The sequence below is a fragment of the Parus major genome, chromosome 28, assembly GCF_001522545.3.
Source record: "Parus major isolate Abel chromosome 28, Parus_major1.1, whole genome shotgun sequence".
In the NCBI taxonomy this organism is placed as follows: domain Eukaryota; kingdom Metazoa; phylum Chordata; class Aves; order Passeriformes; family Paridae; genus Parus; species Parus major.
The window spans coordinates 2,730,886-2,744,072 of NC_031797.1; the positions used below are offsets into that span (position 1 = coordinate 2,730,886).

At 47.2% G+C, this 13,187-nt stretch overlaps 1 protein-coding gene across 2 annotated transcripts; it reads right to left on the reverse strand.

Annotated features, from left to right (window-relative positions):
- Positions 1 to 475: 475 nt before the first annotated feature.
- Positions 476 to 12,978, reverse strand: NCLN (nicalin). 2 transcript variants are annotated; one of them, XR_004500357.1, is made up of 16 exons: positions 12,740 to 12,978; positions 9,746 to 9,936; positions 9,407 to 9,551; positions 8,704 to 8,798; positions 8,395 to 8,475; positions 8,116 to 8,219; positions 7,771 to 7,859; positions 7,480 to 7,619; positions 6,930 to 7,108; positions 6,624 to 6,711; positions 6,487 to 6,525; positions 6,231 to 6,394; positions 5,573 to 5,626; positions 5,403 to 5,481; positions 4,397 to 4,845; positions 476 to 4,198 (listed from the first exon to the last, which is right to left on the reverse strand). XR_004500357.1 is itself a non-coding variant. In XM_015651911.2 (15 exons), the coding sequence occupies exons 1-15, from the start codon at positions 12,918 to 12,920 to the stop codon at positions 4,139 to 4,141; spliced, it is 1,689 nt and encodes a 562-aa protein (XP_015507397.1). In that variant the 5' UTR covers positions 12,921 to 12,978; the 3' UTR covers positions 476 to 4,138. The 2 variants fall into 2 exon arrangements, 1 of the variants encoding a protein (XP_015507397.1); XM_015651911.2 differs by lacking the exon at positions 4,397 to 4,845.
- Positions 12,979 to 13,187: the final 209 nt, after the last annotated feature.

Below are 13,187 nucleotides of genomic sequence, written 5' to 3' on the forward strand. Positions count from 1 at the left end.
GCTGGTTGGGGGTCTCAGGCAGGAGAACCCCTCGGACACAGCCAGGGATGGGTGCACATCCAGCCCTCCCCTCCTCAGGTCACTTTGTCACTCCACACCTCTGCCCAGGACTTTGACAGAGTCGTGCTCAGGGAACAGATCTCTTGCAATGATTATAATTTGAATATTTCAGTGTTCAAACAGGGTTTGGGTAAAGACAGAGGCACAGCAATCCCCAAGAGCACACGGTGCTGGCTGCTGAGGTTTCTCACAGTACCAAAACTGTTTTGCATAGAAACTTTAATTGCTTCACATGAGCACAAACCTTTTGAATAAACCGGAATTTGCTCACCTCAAGGTGCTGAAGTCATGCTTGGAGTGTATAAATGTTTTCTGTTGTACTATTTTACTTTTGGCTAGACAGGATGAAGCTTTTAAATACATAGATTTTCTCTCATTTTGTAGAGTGTCTATTCCTCCAAATAATGCAAGGAGATTCCATTTTTTTGAGCAAATAGTTCTCTGACAAATCTATCCATCAAACCTATTCACTTGGTTTATTTTCCAAGGGGAAAAGGGACAAACAAATAAAAAAAAGAAGTTAAAATACTTAAATATTATTACATTTATAGTCCTAAAATATGCAAATCAACTGCATTGAATTTTCTATTAGCTTTTAAATATTCACCTCAATATACATTTGTTCTTCAGGGCACACAAGAGATAAATAATTGAGTTAACATTACTAGATAAATCTTTTTCCTGAGCTGCAAATATTCCAGATTATAACTTTGCAGTTGCTATGCAGTAACTACAAATGGAAACTAAACAGATCAAAGTGAGCAAGCAGGAGTCCACACTCAAGTACCCAGAGGCCCAATTTTCTGAGACATCCAGGAGCAGCCCCAGCATTTCAGATTTGTGAGACAAGACCAAATAAAATGTAAAACCTCTGAAATGTAAAACCCAGCTTAAACACAGGGTGCAGGAACAGCCTGGGTTTTGGGATTGGGCCATGAACAATGTAAGAGCACGAGATTTAAAACCAACAAAACACCCTCAAAACCAAGCCCCACAGCAATTTTGGGTATAGCTGTGGTTTTGAATGTCTAAATAGATTGTGGTGACTTTCAGCCACAGAGAGTGGGAGACCTAATTCCACTCTGGCTTCAGAATTTTCTCTGCACTGAGTAGAGGAGTGGAGTTCATATTGCACAGTATTATTTCCCTCCCAACAATAAACCAAGCCCTCTCATTTGGGAGATGAACGACAATAATCCAAATTACTCCCATACAATTCCCAGTAGTGCCCATGCAGGTGGAAGCAGACAGAAGGAATTAACAGCTTCAGTTAAACCCTGCTGGAAAACCATTTTTTTTGTGAGCTGCAGACTCTGACAGCACCAGGACAACAGGTGAAGTCAGATAAATAGCAAAGAAAATGGTTTTTTAGGTAGGAGTTTCAACTGCTAGCCACTTGTGTGTATGTGGATATAAAGCTTTCCATGCTCTTCCATACAGGCCAAGCCAAGTCCTCAAAAATAGAGAGGTAAAAACAAGGGCAACAACAATCAGCTACAAAGAGCTCTTCTGCTATGTTGTGGAGAACTTTTATTTTATCACAACACCTGTTGGGTTTCTGGCTTTGTGTTGGTGACTGAATTGATCACTTATGCTGCAGTGCAGATCAGCTTTGGGGGCTCTCTGCAAATTTCTCTGTTGACTTACCCAAGGAAACAACAATTCAATCCCAGGATTCCAGCTATGAGGAAATTTGGATTTAAATTCAATCCCAGGATGGGCACTCTGCTCCAGCTATGAGGAAGTTGGGATTTGACTATCTCAGGTTTGAGCATATATGTTTCAGTGCACGTGCACTTTGATCAAAAGCAGAAACTCTTTTATCTGTTGTAAAAACTACTTTTTCTGGCAGCCAGGGAGAGAGACAAAAGGATTACAGGACAAACTAACCTGGTGTGGGAGAGAGCAATGTACCATCCCAACTGCCCTTCAGGTTTATGAACTCTCTTCATTTATTCATCTTTTTAGGTTGTTTCCACTGGCTTCTGGCACTGTATCAGTGTTAACAGCTCATTGCTGAGACCACACAGAGCTAAGGTGTTTTCTTTGTGCTACAGCTTCTGCAAACAGACTGGGTGTATGTTTTTGACTCTGAACTTTGAGCTTCTCATCTGGAAGACTGAAGGCAGTTTCCACAGCAAGGAACAAGCCCCAGGTCTGTTCTGTTTGCTCTTGCCCACTACTGGCATATTTTATACACATCAACTCAAGCTGCAGCAGCATTGCTAATATTCTTTTTCTATTTTTCTCAGCAAAGGAATGGAGTTAATAATTAAGACTGGTGAAATACTCTGCTAGGCTGGAGGGAACACAAACCTCCTTAAGTGTAACACACCATAAATGGATGCTGCAGTTTGAGCTGGAGGACTCAAATTACTCCCAGATATTCAGAGCCTGCAGAGTTCCTCAGAGAGCCACTGTACCAAGCATGTTCTAAACCTACCCAGCCCAGGGCATGTGGCTTCACTTTATACCAACCAGGGGAAAACAATCAAGGCTTGCCTTCCAGCCACTCCAGCAACTTCTGAAGTCATTATGAATTCATTTGGCAGAGGAGTGCCATGAGCACTTCACGCATGCAGAGAAACACATTTCAAATGAGCACTCAAAAAATCAGGAAAAGGCAGATTTCCCTGTGTGGCTGATCCTTCTGGAGTGCTTGGACACCATGGTGAGCCACTGACACCAGCAGGCTCTCCTGGAAAAAGACAAGACTCTTCAAAGAGTAAGTTGCTACTTATTTAAAGCAGCAGAAAGGACACATCATGGGGTAAGGGTACTGCTAGAAGATTACAATAAAATAAACCAAGGAGGATGGAAATCAATGCTTTGGTGCCCATCCAAAGGACAGTGACTGGCCACAACAAGCCCTTTTCTAACAGGCATGTGCACAGCAGGTGTGTGCAAACAGGAATCCACAGCTGGAATTTTTCTTGCATACACAAAAAAAGAGGTGCACTTCAATTCAAAAGTAATTTTCAGCCTCTGTAAGATACACTGCTTTAATTATAAATAGTAGCTTAAATTTAAAAAAAAAGCATCACTGTGGCTTGTGAAGAGACCTCATGTACATAGAAGAGATTACAGAAAAGGACTCAAAACTTGCTGGGTGGCAGGGCAGTGCTCAGGGTTATCTTCTAGAACTACAACTAGCCTAGGGATTGTAGTATCTCAATATATTTTCCAGATCTGAACTGCTCTTGTTATCAACAGAACCAGCTTGTGTAAGTACATGGAACAGCACAGAATGGGATCCTGCAGCAGCTATGGACTATGGAACACCCCTCAAAAATCAAGCAAGAGTTTAGCACAGAGTGGTGGCAACTGTGAACTGTTCAAGGACCAAAAACCTCCAGAAAAATCAAGCACACAGCAAAATGCATCCTCCAAGAGAGACAGGAGAGAACCTGTCCCTGGCAAGAACCCTCATGCCAGAAACCCAACTTAATCTTTCCTCATCCTGATTTTAACAGTCAAGAGCACTCACAGTGCACATCCTAAAAGGGGGTGAAGTTTGAACAAAATGCAAGAAGGTGCTTGCTGCAGACACTGCTTGCTCAGCACAACTCCTAAAGCCAGCAGTGAACTCAAGGAAGAGGTGCCATAAGGAAACATGCTAATTGCATTCTCTTTAATTTGCATGTGCACTTTTTTGTTTTTTTCTTTCAAACCACTGCTCCAAGTCCTTGTGTGCTGGGCAGAGATACCACTCTGTCAGGCTGTAGTTTCAGTTTCCAGGCTGGCTGTGTGACAGTGTCCATGATGGTGCTGGACTTTGTGTTACACTCAGAGAAGCTGCTCAAAATCAGACTGCAGGAATTGCTGGAGTCTCTCAGCCTCTCCCTCACCAAAATGCAAAGGCAAACCAGACATGGTGCAACTCAGGGGAAGAAGGTGAAGAAAAGCACTTCAGAGGTGCACAAGAGTTAAAATTTCATTTTCTTTATGCCTTCCTCCCCTCCATACAGTAGCAAAGAGGAGACAAAGGAAAAGGAACAGCAGGGTTTCAGTGGAAGGCAGAAGGTTCCCAATGGGCTCACCGATGGCTCAGTGCTGCTGGGTGGGGGGACTTGGTGCTTCACTGCTGCTTGGTTTTAAGGGATAATCTTTGTATCATCTTGTAAAGGAGACCAAAGTGCTGGAAACAGAAGGGAAAAAAAGTAACCATGGCAGTTCTGAACACACAGAAAACTTAGCAGAAGGTTTAAAACAATGCCAGTGTGCAAATGCAGTGCCTTGTGTGCATCAACCACTCATCCTGAAGACAGAGTGGGACTTGATGGATGAGGAGGAATTATGACAAGGAAGCCAAGTTATACAGAAAATGCTGGCTTACAGAAGTGTTTGTGCAGGTCTGTTTCAACTCATACTGAAGATTTTTTTAATTATTTTTTCAATGCAATTCTGTTCCTTCTGAAAGCGAGGAGAAAGCTTCAGATTCCAACACATGCAGGCTCCTGGTCTCTACAGAAACACTGCTGCCAGCAGTTTCAGGCAGGTAAAAATGAACCAGGCAAAAACAGATTCCCACCAATTCACAAGTCTTTAACTGGCTATTCTCTTCCACCATTTCCACAGTGGCTTAGAAATTCACTTAATTCCCCTTTTGATTTTGCTGGGGTTGATTGTATTTTGATTTGATGTTTGACAGATGGAACAAGATCCAGGCTTCAAATAATTTCAAATTCAAATAACAGAAGTAATGAAGATTGCTAATAGAAATCAAAGTATGTTTTTTCCCTTGTTTATATTCTTACACTGAGTTTTCAAATACTTGTGGTTTCCCTAAACAAATAATAGACACAAATAACACAAAGTCATCAAAATTGAGAGTGACCTAAAAATCTTCCCTTTCATTCATGTCCTTCATGAATGCAGGCAGGAACAAAGCCTTGCTCACACTGTCTTGGTTAACAGTGACACAAAAACTTTGCATTTAATTGGGCTGGCCAAGACACAGAGTATCACATTTTCAGAGGCATGGACACAGGATGTATTTATAGTTTCACTGAAAAAAGAAAGCAAAACTCTGAAGATGCACTTCTAAGCTGCATCCCAAGTTCAGATATTTCCTAATAGTACAAGCTACAAACTTTTAAATTACCAAGGTAACTAAAATTTGTTGCAAAGTTTCAGTTTGGAGCCAAAAGAGGTTAGCAAGTGAGTTATGCATGTCCTTGACTACAAGAAACAGCTCTACAAAACAGGTTTGCACTAGAATGGCAAGAGACTGCCTTCAGCATAGCCAAGTGGCATTACTGTTCCAGCTTTAGTGCTGGCACTGTGTGAATTTCAGTATCTGATTTGTTTTATAAGTAAAATAATACACCTGTGTCTCTTACCTGCACTGCAACATAGGCAACGCCAAGGTAGGCTGCAATACAGACAGCCAGGAGCAGGTCAAAGATTGCTGGCTTGACCCTGGAATAAGGAAAAGTGCACATGAAATTGCTACAGCAGTTCCTGCCAGGGGGTGAGACAAGAGCCCAGCATGCCCAGGGGAATTCCATACCTGTATGCATTCATCACCTGCTTCAGCTGGTCGTAGAAAACAAACTCAGGGTCCCTGTGCAAAGGAGAAAATTTTCAGATTCTACTGCACTTCTTGACCCTGCAGTCAGGACAGCCCAGAGCTGTTCACAGGGAGTTCACCCAACCAGAGACAGGTAAGCATGACCACATCCCACACTGGTTTTGAGCTGATTTTAGTCATCAGGATTTTCTTTTCCTGCAATCAGAAGCCCTAGGACACATTTCAGAACTCATGCTGTTGTTCAGCTCTCTCCAAAGAGGCTGAACATGAAAGATTCCTCCCTCTGTTCATTAAAACAGCTTCAGTCCAAGCAGGTTCAACAGGATGGAAACTGCCTTTTTTTAATTAACCAAAGCTTAGTATTCTCCTGCTCTCAGAGTAGGAACAGTGGAACCAAAACAGTTTAAAAACAAGCTTTTCAGACAGAGGGAGCTGCTGGGCCTTGTTCCTGTGCTGTGAGGAGTCACAAGCATCTTTCTCTGGGAGAAAACCAAGCATGAACCAAAACTGACAGGAGAGCAGAAAAGAGTAAAGCTGCATGTCAAGAAACCAGGAAAGCTGCAGCTCACAGACAAAATTCTGTCCAGGGGGAAGCCAGTTTGCATGCTCTGGCTGGTTCTTTGGTGTCTTTTCTTACCGTTTGTCTGCCTTCACGTGATGCTGCTTGACATCCTTCAGGTAGCGTCCCATATAATATTCTAAGGTGTTGAGGAAGGTGCTGTCTTTATCAATCAGCTGGGCAGCCCTGGGCTGACTGCTCAGCCAGTCCATCACTGACTCCAGCTGCTCCTGCTGGATTTGCTGCAGAAAAATACCACCAGAGAGAGGGAGTCAACCACACACCAGAGTTCTCTCCCAGACTCCAGGTTACAATCACAATGCATTGTGCTTACCATCTGATCTGTGAAGATCTGCATATCTGCAGGTGTTCCCTGCAAGGGAAAATGAAAAAACAAAACAGCCCTGGTTATTGTTGAGCTTGGCTGGGCAGGACAAGTCTGGCCAGCACTGCAAGGTGGGCACCTCTTACCTTTTCTGTTAGATTGTAGATGACCCTTGTCAAAGCCTCAGCAATGATCTGAGTATTCCTGGTCAGTGCTTTAGTGTCTATTCGTGCCCTAAAGCAAAGGAGAGGATTATGGACTTGCCAATGGCATCAGCTTCCTCTAGAAACAACCCATTTTCACTGCATCAGGCATGAGCCTGAATCCAGAGCCCAACACCCAATGCTTGCCACCTGTGCCCTGACCATCAGAACAACACAAGCAGTTGTGAGGCCAATTTGGGGTTCTGGGCTGGGTTTAAACCCCAGCCTTCCTCCCCCAGGGTCCCTCACCTCCTGTCCATGATGCTGTTGCGCAGGCTGTCCCGGTGGCTCTCCAGGTGGGAGATGGTGAACGCCGGCAAGCGCCGGATCGCGAACCGCTCGTGCTCCCACGCCAGCATGTCCTCAGCCAGGTTAATCTTCTTGTGCACCATGGAAAACTTCACCTCTGGGAACTGGCTGGCAACAACCTGAGGATGTGGGCAAGCCATTCAGGGGTGCTTCTCACTGCAGAGTCCCACCCTGCACTGCCCTGTCTGCCTACACCCACTGCTGTGTGTTCCACAATTATTATAATAATAATGCAGTTATTGACATCATTAAAGTTGGGTTTTCAGGTCAAAAAGAGCTGTTTCAATGTCTGTACAGAGTGGAATTTGCAGATCTAGTCTGCTTCACTTGGGATTGTGGCATGAGTATTTGTCTGCACTTCAAACCGAGTGACCCTAAACAATACATGAATTATTTCAATAGCACATCCTTTCTTCACATCTTCCTTCCTCTTATGGAGAGCTGTATAATAAGTCCCAAGCTCCCATGAATTTAAAGTGCTTTTCCTTACCATCTCCAGCTCTCTCAGAAATGCATGCTGCAAGGTGCCCTCCTTGGGAGGCTTTGAGACATGAAGATGAAGGCTGTTGCCTCTGCCCAGAGTGTCAAGGCAGAGAACAAATGCTACATTGTCCTGCAGCAGGCTGGAATCTGGAACAGAAAAATCCAAACCTTTATTGCTACGTCTTGTGCTGGGATTTCCATCCCCCCTCCCCAAAAAAGCAAGGCTCACACAAGGAGATTCTCACAGGAGAGCTGGTAATTAATTATAAACATTTAACACAATCAGTCCCTTACTCACCAGTGTGGTCTAAATTGTCCTCCAGCCACCGCTTAGTTCCTTGATAATTAAACTTGCCACCTCCAGAGGCAAAGAACAGCAAGTTATACCTGCCCATCAAAGAAGCCAGAAAAGGGTTAGCATGCTGCAAGAATTCCTGCACTCAGCCTTGGAGGTGTGGTGAAATCACAACCACTTGCACCTGACATCCAAGGCAAACTGTCCATTAACAGACACTTCCCACATGCCACACACTCAGGGAATGGCAGGACAGATTAAAAGTGGGGAGTTCCCAGGGCTTGAGGATGGAATCTGCTTGCCCCATCATCCCCTCCACATTTAACCCCAAACACAGCAGTTCCTTACCCAGCATGGGTCCTTCTGTAGGTGTAGAGCCGAGAGAACAGCCTGGCCAGTTCCAGCAGCACTGAGATTCCACTGCCATTGGAGTCAGCCCCATGGGACAGCCACTGCAGGATGAGGTGGGACACACACAAGGTGACAAACCTACACTGAGTACCAGAACAGCTGCAAGACAGCACAGCACTGTGCTCCACTTGTAACTGCCCCACAGCCTTCAGGCCAAGAAAAGACAGAGGGGAAAAAGGACAGGAACAGAGAGCTGCAGGAAGAAAGAATACTCACTGGAGCCACTCCAAAGGAATCATAGTGGGCAACTATCACAACAGTGGGCATGTCTTCTCCACCCAGCCCTGTCAGCCTTCCCTGGAGAGAAAACAGCGCAGTGTCACTCCCCATCACCTCTCATGTGCCTGTACAAGGACAGCCTGACTTCTACACTCCTGCCCAGTCTGCCGTGGCCTCGGTTGTGAGGACTTCAGATTCCTGGCTGAGAGTCCCCTGACTTGCCCTGTCAGACCAAATGTCTGATCAAGTCCCAATAAAAGAAGTCACCTCATCAATGTTGGCAGTTTGAACCCATACACAACTCACCTCCACACTGGGGATGAGCCAGTCATTGATAGCTTTGCTTTGAGCCCCGCTGGTCACCATCTGGAAGCCATTGGCAGTTGCTGTGTGCAGCAGAACTGGAACAAAAACACCAAAAAAAACCCCAATGTACACCTGGGGAAGTTTCATCCCTTCCTTTCCCCTGCTAACTGAGCTTTGGAGAGACCAGCTTTAAACCATTTAAGCCCTCTCACTTGTCACTGGTGTTTATGCAATGACACAGAATCTTGGTGACCATGCTTTTTCATTCTGTTGTAAAATCCCAGTATTTTGGGCTGGTCAAAAACTTCTCCTCAGCAGTACTAAAATTAGTCATAAGCAGCAGTTCATTAAGACAGTCTTATTATTTACATGGAATAATCAAACTGACTTGTGGTCAGACAAAAAACTTCAGTTTCTACCAACACACCATTGTCACTTAACATTTTCAATGCTGCTTTTAACCTAGTTTTGATTTCTGCTTTACTTGCAACAGTGTGAAGCTGAGAACTTCCTGTAACTGTGTGTCCAACTACAGTCAAGTAATGCTTTCCTTCCACTGAATCTCTAAACACTTTGACAAAGACTGAATAAACACAAAGGAGACAGAACACTGCTTCACAGTGCAGATGACACAGAAGACTCTTCCCAGAGGTGGGAACAGGCCTGTCTTCCTCAAAACTTCTTCCTCCTTGTTAGAACTCACCTTCTGCAGCTGAGGCAGAACCCTGTGATGCAGAAGCAGCCCGTGTTTGTTCATAGATAGACAGCAGCTCCTCATCTTCCACTGCAAAGTAGACTGGCACAATGGTTTCCATAGCAAGCATTTCTGGCTCTATCTCCATGAATTGCTGAGGATTTAAGCAAGACACAAACTTAGCATCTGCTAAACACGACAGGTGTCAAGAAAAAATTAACAACCAAAGCAGAGAGAGAACTTTTAAAATTAGAATTTCGATTTGTTGTGCATTACAACAGAAGCTTCCAGCCCTGCAGCAACCAAGCTTTTCTCCCATGGGAAGAGAAAGAAAACTTTTTTGTTTACCCGCACAACATCCTGGGGGACAGAGGAGATGGATCGTGGCAAGATGATCACCACAGCCCCGGCTGACTGGCGCAGAGCCTTCTGGTACTGCTCGTAGGAGAAGTCCACCAGCCGCATCATGACGCAGCGGCGGCTCAGCACGTCCGCTTCCACGGTGCGCGCCTCCGTGTTCAGCACCGCGCTCCTGGTGCCTGCCAGCAGGGAAAGCAGGAGAGCTGGTAATGCACTGCACCCCATCCCCTCTGCCCCAGCCTGCCTCCTGCTCAGAACGCTCCTGGGGACAGTCTGGTGGGCTGCAGAGCAGCCAGAAGCTGCAGAAAGTTGAGTTTGACTGTTCCTCGTGCGAGAAGGAGCAGAGATCTGTGGGTTTTCCTGTGCAGCCACATCCTGCCAGACCCCACCTTGTTCCACACCACAGCCTCACCTTCCAGTCTTCCTCCTCAGCACAACACACAGGCCACCTGTCTGCTCACCTGTGCCTAATACCTGCAGCCAGCAGCACTCCTGGAGACAGCCTGGCCTCTCCACAGCCTCCCCCAGCTGTAGGATCAAGCTGTGCTGATGAAAGGACACCAGACAGCCCCATGTCACCCCAAGGACACCAGACAGCCCCATGTCACCCCAAGGGCTGCTGTCACTCTGCCCCAAGGAAGGTTCTGTAGCTGGCAGAGTTACAGAGGAGCAGGCTGCTCCTGAGGGCTCGCCCTCTCCTACTCTCAGTGCCAGCAGATCAAATCCCCCACATGGAAATGCAATCCAGGCTTGCCAGAAGCTCCTGCATTCCCCAAGGGAGGGCCAAAAGGACATCTTGTCCAAACAGAGAGGGTCAAATCCACCTTACAATTTATAATTCGATTTCTTCTTCTAAAGCTCTGGCACCTCCCCTGGAGATCTCATCATTCTGGGTCCCCACAGAGGGACAGATGAAGTGCTCCAGCCTCTGTCACACAGGAGCATGGCTGAGAACTAGATTTAAACCTGGCTTAACTCTAACATTAGCTTGGTCTTATCAAAGGTCACAGAAATGCCTAAACAAGAAAAATCTACACTTCTCCTGCACAGTATGAGGGCCACATACCCAGAAACAGAGCCCAGGCACAATGTACATTCTCCCCACAGACCTCTGACACTAAACAAACAAACATTAATGGCACCCCTGCTCTAACCAGAGAAAAGCAATTCAAAATGAGGATAATCCCTCCACCACTTCCAAAGGAATGATGTGGAAGCACAGCAATGTGTGCACTCACAGTTCTGCTCTCTCTGCCATCTAAGCAGAGCAGACACAACAGTACTTTTCTGACAGGTTGATTTTCTGTAGCTTCTCTACAGAGAGAGCTGGTTAATAATCACTGATTTACAAACTAAAGAATTCTCATTCTATCAGTATTAGAGGAAGTCCAAGCTTGTTCTTAAATTGCTCTACGAGTGATGCTAACAAAAAACTCTTCCCCTCTGCAAGAAGAGGCTGAGCAGCAACCTGTTACTTGGTATTTTTGGAAAAGAATAAGAGAATCTGGAACAACAAATCAGCTCAGTTGGTCAGAGGATGGTGCTGACAATGCCAAGCTTATGGGTTTGATCCCTCTGTGGGTCATTCCCTTTGAGAGTTGGACTTGGTGATTCTTGTGGGTCCCTTCCAACTCAGACTGCTCTGAAATACAGCTTTTATCCTGAAGGACATCTCAGAACACACAAGGAAAAGGAACAGCAGATACCCAAAGGGAGGAGGAAGGAACAAAGGAAACACACAGCCCACCGAGCTTAAAGGCTCCAGGAAAAGAAACAGCATAAAAAGTTAACTGGAAGCATCTTAAAGAAACAACACCTGGCTTTTCAAGAGGTCACAAAATTGTGAGCACTTGGCTAGAGGGGACACTCAGGCAAGCAAAGTCAAAGCCAGCTGAATCACATTCCTGCTGCCCCTGCTCAGCCTGCCAACAGCTCCCAGCACCTGAGAAAAGACAGAGTCCTACCCCCATGCAAGGGCCTGCCTTGGAGCCACTGAGGCTGTCAGCAAGAGAGCCCTCAAGATGTGGACACATTCTGAGAAACTGTGATGGAAGAACCCAGAAATAATTTCATTTATTTAGAAGCCACCGGAGGCATGAAGTGTTTAAGGAATACACAAGCACAGCTGCATTTCATAACTTATATATTTGAACTTATTAAGATCTGAAAGAATGAGGGATGGCGTCTCAGGGGCAGCACAAATTAAATGTGAGGCTGTTCATTGATAACTCCATAGAAGAGTCACTCACAGACAGAGCAACATGCCCTGGTCTGGAATAAAATCTCTACAGAAGACCCAGAAACCCGTGATTCTGGGTTTGTGGGCACACAGGGGAGGAGGCTGAGGGTTGCAGCACCTCAAGGACTCACAGAACAGGGTGTGTCTCTGACCTAAAGAAAGGTGTTGCACAATCAGCAGGCTGCAGCTAAGAGAACAGAGGATGTAAAGGTCAGTTTTAACACAGGGGAAGGACGAGCTCTCAAATGGAGCCACTGGAGCAACACACAGAGCTGAGGATGAAGAGCAAAGAGGAAGCAGCCTGTCAATAAAGGAGTCAAAGGCAAAAGGACAAGACTGAGCTCACCACCGAGTTTACCAGAATGCAGGAGGTATGCAGCTGGACCCCTCAAAACACAGAGTCCTCAGCCCACAGAGAGGGTCCTTGGCTACCTCTAGGTCACCACGATGGAGCTCCCAGCTCCTCTCCTGCTCGTGCTGAGCCTGGGCAGCGAAATTCAGCCAGAAGGGTCCGTCCTGCGGCCTCCCCTGCGCCTGAGCCTGGCCCCGGGCCCGGCTGCTGCCGCCTCCCAGAGCCCCCCGAGCCCTCCCCTAGGCCTGGCCGCCCTCCCTGGGCCGCCCGCGGCTTCACGGCCTACCCTGGGCTCCTCCCCGGGCTCGGGGCTCCCTTCCCACAGCCCCACCACCCCTGAAGGGGCCGCTGCCGGCAGGACCGAGCCCGGCCGGGCCGTGCAGTTCCTCACCATAGGGCTGCCCGCCCAGCTCGTACTGCTGCATGCGGTACACCGTGAACTCGTGCGCCGCCTCGGCGGCGGGCGGCGGCCCCAGGAGCAGGAGCACGGCGGGCACGAAGAGCAGGACGCTGAGCGGGAGGCACGAGGCCTTGAGCACCGACTCCAGCACCTCACCCGCCTCCTCCAGCATCGCCGCGGCCCCGGCCCGCACTGCGGCCTGCTCGGCACGCACGGCGCGCGCCGCGCGGCATGCCGGGAGCTGTAGTTCGCGCGCCGCCGCAAGGGGCGCTGGGAATTGTAGTCGCGGCAGCCCGTGCGGGCCGCGGTACCGCCCCGCTTTGGCCTGCAGGGGGCGCCCTCACCGCGGCCTGGGGCTCCCGAGCGCCCCCCAGCGGATGGGATGGGAATGGGAGATTGGGATGGGATGGGATGGGATGGGATGGGATGGGATGGGATG